General features: G+C 41.4%; 1 protein-coding gene across 1 annotated transcript in view; it reads right to left on the bottom strand.

Annotated features, from left to right (window-relative positions):
* The window catches only part of LOC139759132 (solute carrier family 35 member F6-like), a 177833-nt gene that overhangs the window by 107528 nt on the left and 51540 nt on the right, over positions 1-18765 (bottom strand). Inside the window, exon 3 of the mRNA XM_071681119.1 lies at positions 2030-2112. Within this exon, the coding sequence (XP_071537220.1) occupies positions 2030-2112 (83 nt within the window). The remainder of the gene's footprint in view (positions 1-2029; positions 2113-18765) is intronic.

Below are 18765 nucleotides of genomic sequence, written 5' to 3'. Positions count from 1 at the left end.
CTCAACCACACTCTTTTTATTACCACACATCTATCTTACCCTTTCATCACTTACTCGATCAAACCACCTCACACCACATACTGTCCTCAAACATCTCATTTCCAACACATCCATCCTCATCTGCAACCCTATCTATAGCCTACGCTTCACAACCATATAACATTGTTGGAGCCACTATTCCTTCAAACATACCCATTTTTGCTTTCCACGATAATGTTCTCGCTTTCCACACATTTTTCAACGCTCCCAGGACTTTTGCCCCCTCCCCCACCCTGTGACTCGCTTCTGCTTCTATGGTTCCATATGCTGCCAAATCTACTCCCAGATATCTAAAACACAGACATATGCACACATGTACATATTCATACTCACTTGCCTTCATCCATTCCTGGTGCCACCCCATCCCACAGGAAACAGCAACGCCACCCCCTGCATGTCGTAGAAGGCGACTAAAGGGAGTGAAAGTGGGGGTGGACACTCTCACCTTCCTTTATTTCAATTTCTAAGAGAGGAAACAATGCAATTTCTTATTTTCCTTAAGCTTTTCAATAAACTTTCTTCCAAAATATTTATCTACTCCTTTGCTTTTCTCTGTCAGCTTCTTAATATTCCATTTGCACATCTTATATTTTTCCTTCCTGCTTTGCTGAACTTCCATTGATACATTTCTTCAAGCAATCTACCACATGCCTTTTTCTTCTTTTCCACAGCATTTCTTATCTCATCTGTCCTTAATGCATCTCCATCTTACTCCTTTTATTTTTCTTTTTTAACAAAAACCTAATGATGCAATTTGCTTCATGAATGGGAATAAAACATTTACAAACATGAAAAAAGGGACAGAAATGAAAGGAAATATTATGAATATGGGAAGAAATGTGGTCAACATTTAAAAAGCTAAGTAATGCAAGTAATAAATGAGAAAAGTGAAATTTTGGGAAAAAGAAGCAGTGTCAAGAAATCCTTAGAAACTTAATATTCTCATATTGAAAATACATTACTTCCAAGAATACCCAAAAAATAAGAATATAATCATAATGCAGTTGCCAAAGACATTGTTCTATGAAATAAGTGAAAACAATGCAGACCTACAGCAATATGACACTTCTGAGCAAAGAGAAATAAAATCAAACAGGGCAGAGTAGCAACATATAATAAAATGGAGAAAAAATATAAAGGGAAGATAAGCCATACAAAATGTTATAGGATTAGTGCAGTCATTCCAAACAGAAACACAATAAACATAGTGATGTACAGACCACCAAAAACTAATCTTGCAAAACCTAATGACATTCTAGAAGAGATATTAGAGAAAACTGATTAACCTAAACAACATATTATGAAATTCAAAGAAAGAAAGAAGAAATTTACAGAAACCCTTGGAATATACTGCATATAAAAGTACAATACCTAATAACTAAGAATTCCATGTCGAAAACAGACAACTTCAGTGAATACACCATGTATAATAATAGTCATAAAGCACATGATAGGAATGTGACTCAAAGAAAAAAGAGAAAATGAAGCAGACTTAGAGCATTATGACACCTTGTGAATAAACAGAAACAAAATCAAACAAGGCAGAGTAGGAAGATAAAAAACTGGAAGGAAAATTGAAATTGAGGGTAAGTGACAAGAAAAGTGAAAGGACTGCAGTAGTCCTTCCAAACAAAATGTTAACATAGTGATGTACAGAGCACTAACAACTAATGTTGCTAAATTTAAGGACATCCCAATTAAAGTGGAGGATATACTATAAAAGTGAGTAACTGAAACCAAACACATTAGAGTGCGGAAACTTCTACTTTCATTTCATTGGCCAGGAAGAAAATGGTGCAGAATGTGGATGTAGGTTGGTACAATTATAAATCGAAACTAAATACAATCATCAATACTTAATACAAGCAATCAGTTTGACTTAATATGACTTCCTCAAAGACAGACCCCATTCTGCAGTGTAAAATGAAGTTTAATCCCCTTGTGAGCTGGTCCTCTCTCATATGTTCAGGGGTAAAAACTTAATACTCACTTGTTGTCTTGATGGTGCCATTTCCACTTGTTCTTGCTGTCTTCTCCTTGCACAACACTGTAGAATGTAGAAGGTCAGCATACCTGCCGTATGAAAGTACTATCATATTTCATGATTCTGAGTATATGCTTCTACATCACAAGGGTTTAATCTAAGGACCTTAAAAACTATATTGAAAAAACTGAGAGTTGTTTAGGATAAAAGATGAGTTTGATCCCCCCCAAAAAAATCAAGAAAAGTCATTTTCATAATTCAGTGCAAAACTAAACTTCTGAGTGAATTGACAAAAGCTAGGACAATCCATAATGCATAACATGAAGTTGAGATGATGTGGATGCAGTCTGAATCCAGATTATCAGTACAAAGGAATATAAAGGAATTCAAACAGCAACAGAGAACTGGGTCTCTCTGAGGCTATTTGTGATTGTGGAAGTTGTTTTTTATTGTTTTATTATACTTTGTCACTGTTTCCCACATCAGAGAGGTAGCACAAGGAAACTGATGAAAGAATGGCCCAACCCATCCACATACACATGTATATACGTACATGTCCATACACGCACATATACATACCTATACATCTCAACGTATACATATATATACATACACAGACATATACATATATACACATATACATAATTCATACTTGCTGCCTTTATTCACTCCCGTCGCCACTCTGCCACTCATGAAATGACAACCCCCTCCCCCAGCATGCGCACGAGGTAGCGCTAGGAAAAGACAACAAAGGCCACATTCATAGTTTACACTCAGTCTCTAGCTGTTATGTACAATGCACCAAAACCACAGCTCCCTTTCCACATCCAGGCCCCACAAAACTTTCCATGGTTTACCCCAAATGCTTCACATGCCCTGGTTCAATCCATTGACAGCACATCCATGCCAGTATACCACATCACTCCAATTCACTCTATTCCTTGCACACCTTTCACACTCCTGCATGTTCAGTCCCCGATCACTCAAAATCTTTTTCACTCCATCCTCCCACCTCCAATTAGGTCTCCCACTTCTTGTTCTCTCCACCCGACACATATATCCTCTGTCAATCTTTCCTCACTCATTCTCTTCATGTGACAATTTCAAAACACCCTCTTCTGCTCTCTCAACTACACTCTTTTTATTACCACACATCTCTCTTGCCCTTTCATTACTTACTCCATCAAACCACCTCACACCAAAAGTTGTCCTCAAACATCTCACTTCCGACACATCCACCCTCCTCCACACAACTCTATCTATAGCCCACGCCTCGCAACCATATAACATTGTTGGAACCACTATTCCTTCAAACAAACCCATTTTTGCTTTCCAAGATAATGTTCTCGCCTTCCACACATTTTTCAACGCTCCCAGAACTTTCACCCCCTCCCCCACCCTGTGACTCACTTCCGCTTCCATGGTTCCATCCGCTGCCAAATCCACTCCCAGATATCTAAAATACTTCACTTCCTCCAGTTTTTCTCCATTTAAACTTACCTCCCAATTGACTTGTCCCTCAACCCTACTGTACCTAATAACCTTGCTCTTATTCACATTTACTCTCGGCTTTCTTCCTTCACACACTTTACCAAACTCAGTCACCAGCTTCAGTTCCTCACACGAATCAGCCACCAGCACTGTATCATCAGTGAACAACAACTGACTCACTTCCCAAGCCCTCTCATCCACAACAGACTGCATACTTGCCCCTCTCTCCAAAACTCTTGCATTCACCTCCCTAACAACCCCAATCCATAAACAAAGAAGTTGTATGCAGCTTTTATGGATCTATAGAAAGCATATGGCAAAGTCATGTGTCATATTTTATGGGGAGTGTTAAGGATAAATGGGGTAGGGTGACAACTGTTGGGTGGTGTGAAAGCCTTCTGTAAAGGAGCAAATTCATGCATAAGAGTGGATGGAGAGCTGAGTAAAAGCTTCAGTAAACATGTGGGTGTGAGGCAGGACTGTGTGATGTTGCTGTGGCTTTTTAACATATATATGGATGAAGTGATAAAAGAGATGAAAGCAAAACTGGGGAAAGGTGGTGAAGAAATGGAGATATGGTGGGGCATGGCAAGCCTATTTGTGGATGATACTGTTTTGTTTACTGAGAGTGAAGAGGAGTTTTAGTAGGTTGTAGGTGTCTTTTATATATGTAAACATAGATGACCGATGATACAGCGCTGGTGGCTGATTCATGTGAGAAACTGCAGAAGCTGGTGACTGAGTTTGGTAAAGTGTGTGAAAGAAGAAAGTTAAGAGTAAATGTGAATAAGAGCAAGGTTATTAGGTACAGTAGGGTTGAGGGTCAAGTCAACTGGGAGGTGAGTTTGAATGGAGAAAAACTGGAGGAAGTGAAGTGTTTTAGATATCTGGGAGTGGATCTGGCAGCGGATGGAACCATGGAAGCGGAAGTGGATCATAGGGTGGGGGAGGGGGCGAAAATTCTGGGAGCCTTGAAGAATGTGTGGAAGTCGAGAACATTATCTCGGAAAGCAAAAATGGGTATGTTTGAAGGAATAGTGGTTCCAACAATGTTGTATGGTTGCGAGGCGTGGGCTATGGATAGAGTTGTGCGCAGGAGGATGGATGTGCTGGAAATGAGATGTTTGAGGACAATGTGTGGTGTGAGGTGGTTTGATCGAGTGAGTAACGTAAGGGTAAGAGAGATGTGTGGAAATAAAAAGAGCGTGGTTGAGAGAGCAGAAGAGGGTGTTTTGAAGTGGTTTGGGCAAATGGAGAGGATGAGTGAGGAAAGATTGACCAAGAGGATATATGTGTCGGAGGTGGAGGGAGCAAGGAGAAGAGGGAGACCAAATTGGAGGTGGAAAGATGGAGTGAAAAAGATTTTGTGTGATCGGGGCCTGAACATGCAGGAGGGTGAAAGAAGGGCAAGGAATAGAGTGAATTGGAGTGATGTGGTATACCGGGGTTGACGTGCTGTCAGTGGATTGAATCAAGGCATGTGAAGCGTCTGGGGTAAACCATGGAAAGCTGTGTAGGTATGTGTATTTGCGTGTGTGGACGTGTGTATATGCATGTGTATGGGGGGGGTTGGGCCATTTCTTTCGTCTGTTTCCTTGCGCTACCTCGCAAACGCGGGAGACAGCGACAAAGTATAAAAAAAAAAAGAAAAAAAAAAAAGATGACCGAAAGTAAATGCAAATAAAAGTAAAGTACCGGTGTTTGAAAAGAAACAGAGTGGAAGTATAGATTTTGCAAAACCATACAGAGTGAAAGAAGAAAGTGTACCAAACTGTGTTTTGGATATGAGGGAAGAAAGAAAAAGGTCAGAGAATGTATGTAGTCAGGAGCTGTCTTGGGTAAGTTTGGTGATATGGAAGGAGAGATAGGGGTGAGAGCAGTACAGGGTATAATAGTCATTGGGTCCCTTAATAGAATAATGAAGAGTAGAAGTGTATGTATAAAAGTGAAGACACATTTAAGGGAAAGCCACTCCGTACTTCCAACCATGACCAATGCAGCTGAAACATGGACATGACATAGCATAAGATGCAGAGATCAAGAATCCAGGCTGTGGAAATGAGCTATCTGAGAGAAGCATGTGGTATGACTAGATGGAATGAAGAGAGAAATAAGGGGATGTATGAGAGATGTGGTACAGCAGGAAATGCAAAGGAAATGATTTGTGGAGTGGTAAAGTGGGTGAAACATAATACTTTGAAGGGGTTTGGGCATGTGGAAAGAATGCAAGGTGGGGAGTTTACAAGCAGAGTGTATGATAGTACAATTAAAGGAGTTTGAGTGAAAGGAAGACCACCTATGACATGGGGAAACAGAGTGTAAGAATACAGGAGGGAGAGAACTGTTGAAAGAATGAACAGAATATCATTTGCGAGAGAGGCACGTAAGGACAGGGATAAGTGGGGATTCTTTTGTCGTAGCAACCCCCTTGAGGGGTGTTTCCAAAGGAAATGAGTGTCAGATATATAGAGATGAAAATCATGAATCTTAGGCCTGTGATTGGAGGCTGCCAAGGAAGTGTGTGGCACTGCACGTATAGGTTATGGAAAGATAAAGCTTAGTAGAATCAAGATTTAAGAAAAATTGTTGGATGAGAAAGAGAATTTGGAAAAAGGTGAATCTGCCAGAAAATGATGGGATGGGACACATATGATAAAAACAATAATGAAATGTGGATCTCAAGAGAAAAATTAATGAGAAATAGGAAAATTACAAAACATTCTTGAATTAGCTTCATAAAAGCAAAAGAGTGGAGTGTTGCAGTACCAAGAGAAGATGACAAATCTGGGAGAAGTGTGCAATAGATGAAGCAGGTATCCAAAAAAACTGACAGGAAATGATGGCACAAGAGAAACACATACTCATATAGTAGTATTTGAGAAAAATAAATATATGGGAAATTATATTACAAAAGGGAGAAATAATACCACATAAAGATCCTATGGATAAGCTTGGGATATATCACAAAAAAGTAGTGAGGTTCCTGTTGAATGAGTCAAAGTAGTTATTATTCCAATGTGTAGAGGAAAATGAAGAAAAATTAATTGTATGACTGATAAAGAGTTAACTCCCTTCAGCACAGTTGGTAAGAGATAAAATATGGCAGTGACTTTATTAAAAGGGATAGTGAAATCTTTGTTGGTGAATAAAAAGGCAGGTTTAAGGGGGGAAGAGGACATGAAGATTAGTCTTTTGCACTTAAATACAATAATAGGGTTGAAAAAAAAAATAAGAATATTTGCAACATGTGTGGATTCAAAAAGGTATATGAAAGAGTGAGTAGGAAAGCACTTTTAGAAATTCTGATTATATGATTCTGATTATATGCACAATTGAATGCAAGAATCAGACCAGGAATGAAATTGGACATAGTGCTGGTTTATCTAAACAAATCTTGATTGCATCACTAAATCAGAAAGAATTTCAGCTTTAGCACACCAGTCTCATCTACCATGTCCTACTCTTAACTTATGCCATCTCCTTTAGACGCAGGGATTAAGCTCATCCTGTGCCGCAGATGAAGATGGGAAAGCTGAGAGGTTCATATCCATGTGCATCTTAGACATTAGTATATATTGATTTAGAACAAGAAAACATACGCATTATATCATTCAGCTTGCCACAAGTAATCGATATTGTAGTCAGAATGCCAGTGCATTTATGTATTATTAATAAACTCTGCAAGTGGGAGGTTTCAGAGTATGTCATAACTACAGTAAACTGGATTTTGGCATCATTGATTGTACATGGCATGTGTATGTCATATGCTTTCAGTTCATATTCATTTTACAAGGCCTGACTTTAAGTACTGAAGCAGAATTACTTGTATGGTTTGGCTGTAATTGGTAAATTTATCATAGATGACAGTCTTGTAGTTTTCATTAATTAGATATCATTTAACTAACTACTGTGACAGAGAAATGACAGGAGTGCATAATCTGTACAACTATTGTGATTTTCATGTGCAGTATGCATCCATGTTTATGTTTATTCTTCACTTGTACTGCACTCAATACACAAACATGCAGGATTACCACATTTCACTACCTGTGGCCTTACCCATTGGATGTGGCTAGTTTCCTGAGCACTGCAGGAGCCCCAAAGTCCAAGTACTGAAGGGTAAGGTAAGGTACTGTATATCATTACTCTTATTAGGACCCCATTTAAGGAGCTCATACTGCCCCAAGGCTGAATTCACAGCTGGAGTAGATTAAGATGGGCTTCTTTAAGGCAAGAAGGTCCTTTATGACACTATTTTTTCTGTCTGTTGATGGTGCTACAGCAACTTCTTGATTGTGTTGTTACTACTTGCAGATGGTGTCCTTTAACAACAGGTAAGATATGTATATATTTATTTATCTATTTTGCTTTGTCGCTGTCTCCCGTGTTAGCGAGGTAGCAAAAGGAAACAGATGAAAGAAAATGGCCCAACCCACCCACATACACATATATATATATACACGTCCACACACGCAAATATACATACCTATACAACTCAATGTTCACATATATATACTCACACAGACATATACATATATACACATGTACATAATTCATACTGTCTGCCTTTATCTATTCCCATCGCCACTTCGCCACACATGGAATAACAACACCCTCCCCCCTCATGTGTGCGAGGTAGCGCTAGGAAAAGACAACAAAGGCCCCATTCGTTCACACTCAGTCTCTAGCTGTCATGTAATAATGCAACGAAACCACAGCTCCCTTTCCACATCCAGGCCCCACACAACTTTCCATGGTTTACCTCAGATGCTTCACATGCCCTGGTTCAATCCACTAACAGCACGTCCACCCCGGTATACCACATCGTTCCAATTCACTCTATTCCTTGCACGCCTCTCACCCTCCTGCATGTTCAGGCCCCGATCACTCAAAATCTTTTTCACTCCATCTTTCCACCTCCTATTTGGTCTCCCACTTCTCCTCGTTCCCTCCACCTCTGACATATATGCTCTTTGTCAATCTTTCCTCACTCATTCTCTCCATGTGACCAAACCATTTCCACACATCTCTCTTACCCTTACATTACTTACTCGATCAAACCACCTCACACCACATATTGTCCTCAAACATCTCATTTCCAGCACATCCACCCTCCTGCGCACAACTCTATCCATAGTCCATCCCTCGCAGCCATACAACATGTTGGAGCCACTATTCCTTCAAACATACCCATTTTTGCTTTCTGAGATAATGTTCTCGACTTCCAAACAAGGCTCCCAGAATTTTTGCCCCCTCCCCCACCCTATGATCCACTTCCGCTTCCATGGTTCCATCCGCTCCCAGATCCACTCCCAGATATCTAAAACACTTTAATTCCTCCAGTTTTTCTCCATTCAAACTTACCTCCCAACTCACTTGACCCTCAACCCTACTGTATCTAATAACCTTGCTCTTATTCACAAGAGCAAGGGAAGGAGTAGCACTACTCCTGAAACAAGAGTTGTGAGAGTATGTGATTATTATATTTTATATTTTTATTATACTTTGTCGCTGTCTCCCGCGTGTGCGAGGTAGCGCAAGGAAACAGACGAAAGAAATGGCCCAACCCCCCCCATACACATGTATATACATACGTCCACACACGCAAATATACATACCTACACAGCTTTCCATGGTTTACCCCAGACGCTTCACATGCCTTGCTTCAATCCACTGACAGCACGTCAACCCCGGTATACCACATCGCTCCAATTCACTCTATTCCTTGCCCTCCTTTCACCCTCCTGCATGTTCAGGCCCCGATCACTCAAAATCTTTTTCACTCCATCTTTCCACCTCCAATTTGGTCTCCCTCTTCTCCTTGTTCCCTCCACCTCCGACACATATATCCTCTTGGTCAATCTTTCCTCACTCATCCTCTCCATGTGCCCAAACCACTTCAAAACACCCTCTTCTGCTCTCTCAACCACGCTCTTTTTATTTCCATACATCTCTCTTACCCTTACGTTACTCACTCGATCAAACCACCTCACACCACACATTGTCCTCAAACATCTCATTTCCAGCACATCCATCCTCCTGCGCACAACTCTATCCATAGCCCACGCCTCGCAACCATACAACATTGTTGAAACCACTATTCCTTCAAACATACCCATTTTTGCTTTCCTAGATAATGTTCTCGACTTCCACACATTCTTCAAGGCTCCCAGGATTTTCGCCCCCTCCCCCACCCTATGATCCACTTCCGCTTCCATGGTTCCATCCGCTGCCAGATCCACTCCCAGATATCTAAAACACTTCACTTCCTCCAGTTTTTCTCCATTCAAACTCACCTCCCAATTGACTTGACCCTCAACCCTACTGTACCTAATAACCTTGCTCTTATTCACATTTACTCTTAACTTTCTTCTTCCACACACTTTTCCAAACTCAGTCACCAGCTTCTGCAGTTTCTCACATGAATCAGCCACCAGCGATGTATCATCAGCGAACAACAACTGACTCACTTCCCAAGCTCTCTCATCCCCAACAGACTTCATACTTGCCCCTCTTTCCAAAACTCTTGCATTTACCTCCCTAACAACCCCATCCATAAACAAATTAAACAACCATGGAGACATCACACACCCCTGCCGCAAACCTACATTCACTGAGAACCAATCACTTTCCTCTCTTCCTACACGTACACATGCCTTACATCCTCGATAAAAACTTTTCACTGCTTCTAACAACTTTCCTCCCACACCATATATTCTTAATACCTTCCACAGAGCATCTCTATCAACTCTATCATATGCCTTCTCCAGATCCATAAATGCTACATACAAATCCATTTGCTTTTCTAAGTATTTCTCACATACATTCTTCAAAGCAAACACCTGATCCACACATCCTCTACCACTTCTGAAACACACTGCTCTTCCCCAATCTGATGCTCTGTACATGCCTTGAGTATGTGATAGAATGTAAAAAAGTAAATTCTAGATTTTTTTTTTTTTTCATACTATTCGCCATTTCCCGCATTAGCGAGGTAGCGTTAAGAACAGAGGACTGGGCCTTTGAGGGAATATCCTCATATGGCCCCCTTCTCTGTTCCTTCTTTTGGAAAATTTAAAAAAAAATGAGAGGGGAGGATTTCCAGCCCCCCGCTCCCTTCACTTTTAGTTGCCTTCTACGACATGCAGGGAATACGTGGGAAGTATTCTTTCTCCCCTATATATATTTATCTATTTATTCACTTTGCCCCGTCGCTGCCCCCCGCGCCAGCGAGGTAGTGCAAGGAAACAGACGAAAGAATGGCCCAACCCACCCACATACACATGTATATACATACACGTCCACACACACCACATATACATACCTATACATCTCAACGTATACATATATATACACACACAGACATATACATATATACCCATGTACATAATTCATACTGTCTGCCTTTATTCATTCCCATCGCCACCCCGCCATGGGTAAAACTGAAAGTTGATGGAGAGAGATGGGTGATTATTGGTGCATATGCACCTGGGCATGAGAAGAAAGGTCATGAGAGGCAAGTGTTTTGGGAGCAGCTGAATGAGTGTGTTAGTGGTTTTGATGCACAAGACCGGGTTATAGTGATGGGTGATTTGAATGCAAAGGTGAGTAATGTGGCAGTTGAGGGAATAATTGGTATACATGGGGTGTTCAGTGTTGTAAATGGAAATGGTGAGGAGCTTGTAGATTTATGTGCTGAAAAAGGACTGGTGATTGGGAATACCTGGTTTAAAAAGCGAGATATACATAAGAGTACGTACGTAAGTAGGAGAGATGGCCAGAGAGCGTTATTGGATTACGTGGTAATTGACAGGCGCGTGAAAGAGAGACTTTTGGATGTTAATGTGCTAAGAGGTGCAACTGGAGGGATGTCTGATCATTATCTTGTGGAGGCTAAGGTGAAGATTTGTATGGGTTTTCAGAAAAGGAGAGAATGTTGGGGTGAAGAGGGTGGTGAGAGTAAGTGAGCTTGGGAAGGAGACTTGTGTGAGGAAGTACCAGGAGAGACTGAGTACAGAATGGAAAAAGGTGAGAACAAAGGAGGTAAGGGGAGTGGGGGAGGAATGGGATGTATTTAGGAAATCAGTGATGGCTTGCGCAAAAGATGCTTGTGGCATGAGAAGTGCGGGAGGTGGGTTGATTAGAAAGGGTAGCGAGTGGTGGGATGAAGAAGTAAGATTATTAGTGAAAGAGAAGAGAGAGGCATTTGGATGATTTTTGCAGGGAAAAAATGCAAATGAGTGGGAGATGTATAGAAGAAAGAGACAGGAGGTCAGGAGAAAGGTGCAAGAGGTGAAAAAGAGGGCAAATGAGAGTTGGGGTGAGAGAGTATCATTAAATTTTAGGGAGAATAAAAAGATGTTCTGGAAGGAGGTAAATAAAGTGCGTAAGACAAGGGAGCAAATGGGAACTTCAGTGAAGGGCGCTAATGGGGAGGTGATAACAAGTAGTGGTGATGTGAGAAGGAGATGGAGTGAGTATTTTGAAGGTTTGTTGAATGTGTTTGATGATAGAGTGGCAGATATAGGGTGTTTTGGTCGAGGTGGTGTGCAAAGTGAGAGGGTTAGGGAAAATGATTTGGTAAACAGAGAAGAGGTAGTAAAAGCTTTGCGGAAGATGAAAGCCGGCAAGGCAGCAGGTTTGGATGGTATTGCAGTTGAATTTATCAAAAAAGGGGGTGACTGTATTGTTGACTGGCTGGTAAGGTTATTTAATGTATATATGATTCATGGTGAGGTGCCTGAGGATTGGTGGAATGCATGCATAGTGCATAGGGGATAAGAGTGAGTGCTTAAATTACAGAGTTATAAGTTTGTTGAGTATTTCTGGTAAATTATATGGGAGGGTATTGATTGAGAGGGTGAAGGCATGTACAAAGCATCAGATTGGGGAAGATCAGTGTGGTTTCAGAAGTGGTAGAGAATGTGTGGATCAGGTGTTTGCTTTGAAGAATGTATGTGAGAAATACTAAGAAAAGCAAATGGATTTGTATGTAGCATTTATGGATCTGGAGAAGGCATATGACAGAGTTGATAGAGATGCTCTGTGGAAGGTATTAAGAATATATGGTGTGGGAGGCAAGTTGTTAGAAGCAGTGAAAAGTTTTTATCGAGGATGTAAGGCATGTGTACAAGTAGGAAGAGAGGAAAGTGATTGGTTCTCAGTGAATGTAGGTTTGCGGCAGGGGTGTGTGATGTCTCCGTGGTTGTTTAATTCATTTATGGATGGGCTTGTTAGGGAGGTGAATGCAAGAGTTTTGGAAAGAGGGGCAAGTATGAAGTCTGTTGGGGATGACAGAGCTTGGGAAGTGAGTCAGTTGTTGTTCACTGATGATACAGTGATGGTGGCTGATTCATGTGAGAAACTGCAGAAGCTGGTGACTGAGTTTGGTAAAGTGTGTGAAAGAAGAAAGTTAAGAGTAAATGTGAATAAGAGCAAGGTTATTAGGTACAGTAGGGTTGAGGGTCAAGTCAACTGGGAGGTAAGTTTGAATGGAGAAAAACTGGAGGAAGTAAAGTGTTTTAGATATCTGGGAGTGGATATGGCAGCGGACGGAACCATGGAAGCGGAAGTGAATCATAGGCTGGGGGAGAGGGCGAATCCTGGGAGCCTTGAAGAATGTGTGGAAGTCGAGAACATTATCTCGGAAAGCAAAAATGGCTATGTTTGAAGGAATAGTGGTTCCAACAATGTTGTATGGTTGCGAGGCATGGGCTATGGATAGAGTTGTGCGCAGGAGGATGGATGTGCTGGAAATGAGATGTTTGAGGACAATGTGTGGTGTGAGGTGGTTTGAACGAGTAAGTAATGTAAGGGTAAGAAAGATGTGCGGAAATAAAAAGAGCGTGGTTGAGAGAGCAGAAGAGGGTGTTTTGAAATGGTCTGGGCACATGGAGAGAATGAGTGAGGAAAGATTGACCAAGAGGATATATGTGTCGGATGTGGAGGGAACGAGGAGAAGTGGGAGACCAAATTGGAGGTGGAAAGATGGAGTGAAAACGATTTTGAGTGATCGGGGCCTGAACATGCAGGAGGGTGAAAGGCCAGCAAGGAATAGAGTAAATTGGATCGACGTGGTATACCGGGGTTGACGTGCTATCAATGGATTGAATCAGGGTATGTGAAGCGTCTGGGGTATACCATGGAAAGTTCTGTGGGGCCTGGATGTGGAAAGGGAGCTGTGGTTTTGGGCATTATTGCATGACAGCTAGAGACTGAGTGTGAACGAATGTGGCCTTTGTTGTCTTTTCCTAGTGCTACCTCACACACATGAGGGGGGAGGGGGATGTTATTCCATGTGTGGCGAGGTGGCGATGGGAATGAATAAAGGCAGACAGTGTGAATTGTGTGCATGTGTATATATGTATGTGTCTGTGTGTGTATATATATGTGTACATTGAGATGTATGGGTATGTATATTTGCGTGTGTGGACATGTATGTATATACATGTGTATGGGGGTGAGTTGGGCCATTTCTTTTGTCTGTTTCCTTGCGCTACCTCGCAATTGCAGGAGACAGCGACAAAGCAAAATAAAATAAATAACAATAAATGACAATAATACAGGGCAGATCAGTCAGCATTATACTCACTCTGGGGCTACGTTATCTGCTACCACTAACTGTGCAAATTCATCCACAAAGTCTGTCACAGCTTTGTGACGAGTACTTAATGTAACGAACAACCATAGGCTTGCAGCTAGCGTTAGTTGACTCTTGTTACTATTGATGTTTTAATTCTATCATTAAGGCAGCAAGCCCGTGTTGCTGCATCAGGCCCAGCCAACAACACACTTTGGTTACTGCGTGCAAGTCTGAGGTAAATGTGCAAATAATCAACACAAACTCACTGCACTTGTTCTCATGCAACTGAATTATTCTTTCACGGTACAATGGATTGTCTTTCTGTTTTAAACTATAGCAGATAAGATGCTATCAGTGTTGCATATAATAGGAGATCCAGGAAACACTTCAGTATTGCTGAAAAAGCCAAAAATGACAGCATCATGAGCATAGGGAAAGAAACTTGAGCCTCATGCACACCATCTTCCTCACCAGAAGTAATTCATGTGATGCCAGGCCACACTGGAGCTATTTCCATCTAATCTACAGGTGTTTGCAACTCCCTGAACACCTCTATCCTTGGGAATGATGTACAGTAATAATCAAAATCAAGGGAATAAGGTAAATTTTCATCACTCTTGCTCATATCTCATTTATAAATTATAATACAGGTACACCACTGAATTTCCAGCAACTGATGGTTCGGCACCTCCTTTGGTCCGAACAAAATTACATGAGGGAACTTGAAATTACCATGGCCACCAGACTAGTTTACTGGGCAGCCACAGATGGTGTTGAGTGTAGGGCACGCTTATTTACATTCTTTACACTGCACTTGTTGGTGGAGATGCCGCAATTCTGTGAGATTACTAGCACGATCGAGTGATGATGGAATGGTTTCGACAGTATTGGAGTGATGGAGTGGACTTGTCAAGTAGCATGATAATGGACTAGACTAAGTTGTTCCACAAAGAACATAAATTACAACATGAACATGATTACAGTGAAGGATGGCTTCAAAGATTCAAGAAGCATCATGGAATTTCCATTAATAAAGTATGTGGAGAAAAGCAGTCTCCAAACCACAAAGGAGCTGCCAAGTATGTGGACAAGTTTGTGAAACTCATAGCTGACGAGCACCTCAGTCCTGAGAAGGTGTATAATGCAGACGAATATTTTAGACATATGGTACACTTTAGGCACATGGGAGATGTGCAATTAGTGGGTGTGAGGTGTGTTGATGAATTATCATTACGTGACCACGGTTGGTCTGGAAAAATGGTTAATCTGGCAAGGTTTTGAAACCAAGAGTGCCAGAAAATCGGTAGTGTACTTGTATTATCATACTTAAACGCTGTCTCCCACGTAAGCGAGGTAGTGCAAGTGTGTACATAAACGCCCACACACACACACATATATACATTTCAACTTTTACATACATATACATACACAGAAATACACATACATACACATGTACATACCCATACTTGCTGCCTTCATCCATTCCTGTCGCTGTTTACCCCAGATGCTTCACATGCCCTGGTTCAATCCACTGACAGCATGTCGACCCCAGTATACCACATCGTTCCCATTACACTCTATTCCTGGCACACCTTTCAACCCCCTGTATGTTCAGGCCCTGATTGCTCAAAATCTTTTTCACTCCATCCTTCCACTACAATTTGGTCTCCCGCTTCTTCTTCCCTCCACTTCTGACACATATATCCTCTTTGTCAATCTTTCCTCACTCATTCTCTCCATGTGTACAAACCATTTCAACACATCCTCTTCTGTTCTCTCAACCACACTCCTTTTAATATCACACCTCTTTACTTACTTGATCAAACCACCTTACACATCTACCCTCCTTCGCACAACCCTATCTATAGCCCATGCCTCACAACCATATAACACTGTTGGAACCACTATTTCTTCAAACATACCCATTTTTGCTCTCTGAGATAATGTTCTCACCTTCCACACATTCTTCAACGCTTCCAGAACCTTCGCTCCCTCCCCCACCCTGTGACTCACTTCTGCTTCAACGGTTCCATCTGCTTCTAAATCCACTCCCAGATATCTAAAACACTTTACTTCCTCCAATTTTTCTCAATTCAAACTTACCTCCCAATTAACTTGTCCCTCCACCCTAGAGAATCTAATAATCCTGCTCTTATTCAAATTTACTCTCAACTTTCTCCTTTCACACACTTTACAAAACTGAGCCACCAACCTTTGCAGTTTCTCACCCGAATCAGCCACCAGTGCTGTATCATCAGCGAACAACTGACTCACTTCCCAAGCTTTCTCATCCACAACAGATTGCATACTTGCCCCTCTCTCCAAAACTCTTGCATTCACCTCCCTAACAACCCTATCCATAAACAAATCAAACAACCATAGAGACATCACGCATCCCTGCCACAAACCGATATTCACTGGGAACCAATCACTTTCCTCTCTTCCTACTCGTACACATGCCTTACCTCCCTGGTAAAAACTTTTCACTGCTTCTAGCAACTTACCTCCCACACCATATACTCTTAAAACCTTCCACAAAGCATCTCCATCCACCTTATCATATGCCTTCTCCAGATCCATAAATACTACATACAAATCCATCTGCTTTTCTAAGTATTTCTCACATACACTCTTCAAAGCAAACACCTGGTCTGCACATCCTCTACCACTTTTGAAACCACACTGCTCTTCCCCAATCTGATGCTCTGTACATGCCTTGGCCCTCCCAATCAATACCCTCCCATATAATTTCCCAGAAATACTCAACAAACTTATACCTCTGTAATTTGAACACTCACCTTTATCCCCTTTGCCTTTGTACAATGGTAGTATGCATTCATTCTTCCAATCCTCAGGCACTTCACCATGATCCATACATACATTGAATATCCTTACCAACCAGTCAACAACACAGTCACTCCCTTTTTTTTTTATCAATTCCACTGCAATGCCTTCCAAATCTGCCATCTTACAGGCTTTCTTCTTCTGCAAAGCTTTCACTACTTCTTCTTTGTTCACCAAACCATTCTCCCTGACCCCTCTCAATTGGCACATCACCCCAACCAAAACACCCTATATCTGCCACTTTATCATCAAACACATTCACCAAACCTTCAAAATACTCACTCCATCTCCTCACTTCATCACTACTTGATATTACCTCTCCATTTGCCCCCTTCATCAATGTTCCCATCTGTTCTCTTGTCTCATACACGTTATTTACCTCCTTCCAAAACATCTTTTTATTCTCCCCAAAATTCAATGATGCTCTCTCACCCCAACTCACATTTGCCCTCGTTTTCACCTCTTGCACCTTTCTCTTGACCTCCTGCATCTTTCTTTTACATATCTCTCATTCATTTGCACTACTTTTCTGCATAAATTGTCCAAACGCCTCCTTCTTCTCTTTCACTAACAATCTTACTTCATCCCACCATTCACTTCCCTTTCTAATCTGCCCACCTCCCACCTTTCTCATGCCACATGCATCTTTTATGCAAGCCATCACTGCTTACCTAAATACATCCCATTCCTCCCCCTACTCCCTTTACTTCAACAGCTCTCACCTTTTGCCATTCTTTACTCAATCTCTCCTGGTACTTCCTCACAGAAGTCTCCTTTCCAAGCTCATTTATTCCCACCACTCTCTTTTACCCAGGATTTTTTTCTTCTTTTCTGAAAACCTCTACAAATTTTCATCTTCACATCCACAAGATAGTGATCAGAAATCCCTCTAATTGCACCTCTCAGCACATTAACATCCAAAAGTCTCTCTTTTACACGCCTATCAATTAACATGTAATCAAATAATGCCCTCTGGCTATCTCTCCTACTCACATACATATTTTTTTTTATCATACCATGTCGCTGTTTCCCGCATTAGCGAGGTAGCACAAGGAAACAGACGAAAGAATGACCCAACCCACCCACATACACATGTATATACATACACTTCCACACATGCACATATACATACCTATACATTTCAACATATACATATATATACATATACAGACATATACATATATAAACATGTACATACTTCACACTTGCTCCATTTATTCATTCCCGTCGCCACACTACCACACATGAAAAGAAACCGCCCCTCCCCCCACACACGTGCAAGGTAGCACTGGGAAAGGAAAACAAAGGCCAATTCGTTCACACTCAGTCTCTAGCTGTCATGCATAATGCACCGAAACCACAGCTCTCTTTCCACATCCAGGCCCCAACAAAACTTTCCATGGTTTACCCCAGACGCTTCATGTGCCCTGGTTCAATCCACTGACAGCACGTCGTCCCCAGTATACAACATAGTTCCAATTCACTATATTCCTTGCACGCCTTTCACCCTCCTGCATGTCCAGGTCCCGATCAATCAAAATCTTTTCCACTCCATCTTTCCACCTCCAATTTGGTCTCCCACTTCTTGTTCCCACCAACTCTGACAAATATATCCTCTTTGTCAATCTTTCCTCACTCATTCTCTCCCTATGACCAAACCATTTTAACACACCCTCTTCTGCTCTCTCAACCACACTATTTTTATTACCACACATCTCTCTTACCCTCTCATCACTTACTCGATCAAACCACCTCACACCACATATTGTCCTCACACATCTCGTTTCCAAAACATCCACCCTCCTCCGCACAACCCTATCTATAG

This window comes from Panulirus ornatus, chromosome 2 (assembly GCF_036320965.1).
Source record: "Panulirus ornatus isolate Po-2019 chromosome 2, ASM3632096v1, whole genome shotgun sequence".
In the NCBI taxonomy this organism is placed as follows: Eukaryota; Metazoa; Arthropoda; class Malacostraca; order Decapoda; family Palinuridae; genus Panulirus; species Panulirus ornatus.
The sequence above is the reverse complement of the archived record's forward strand: the minus strand, read 5'-3'. Positions and strand labels throughout refer to the sequence as shown.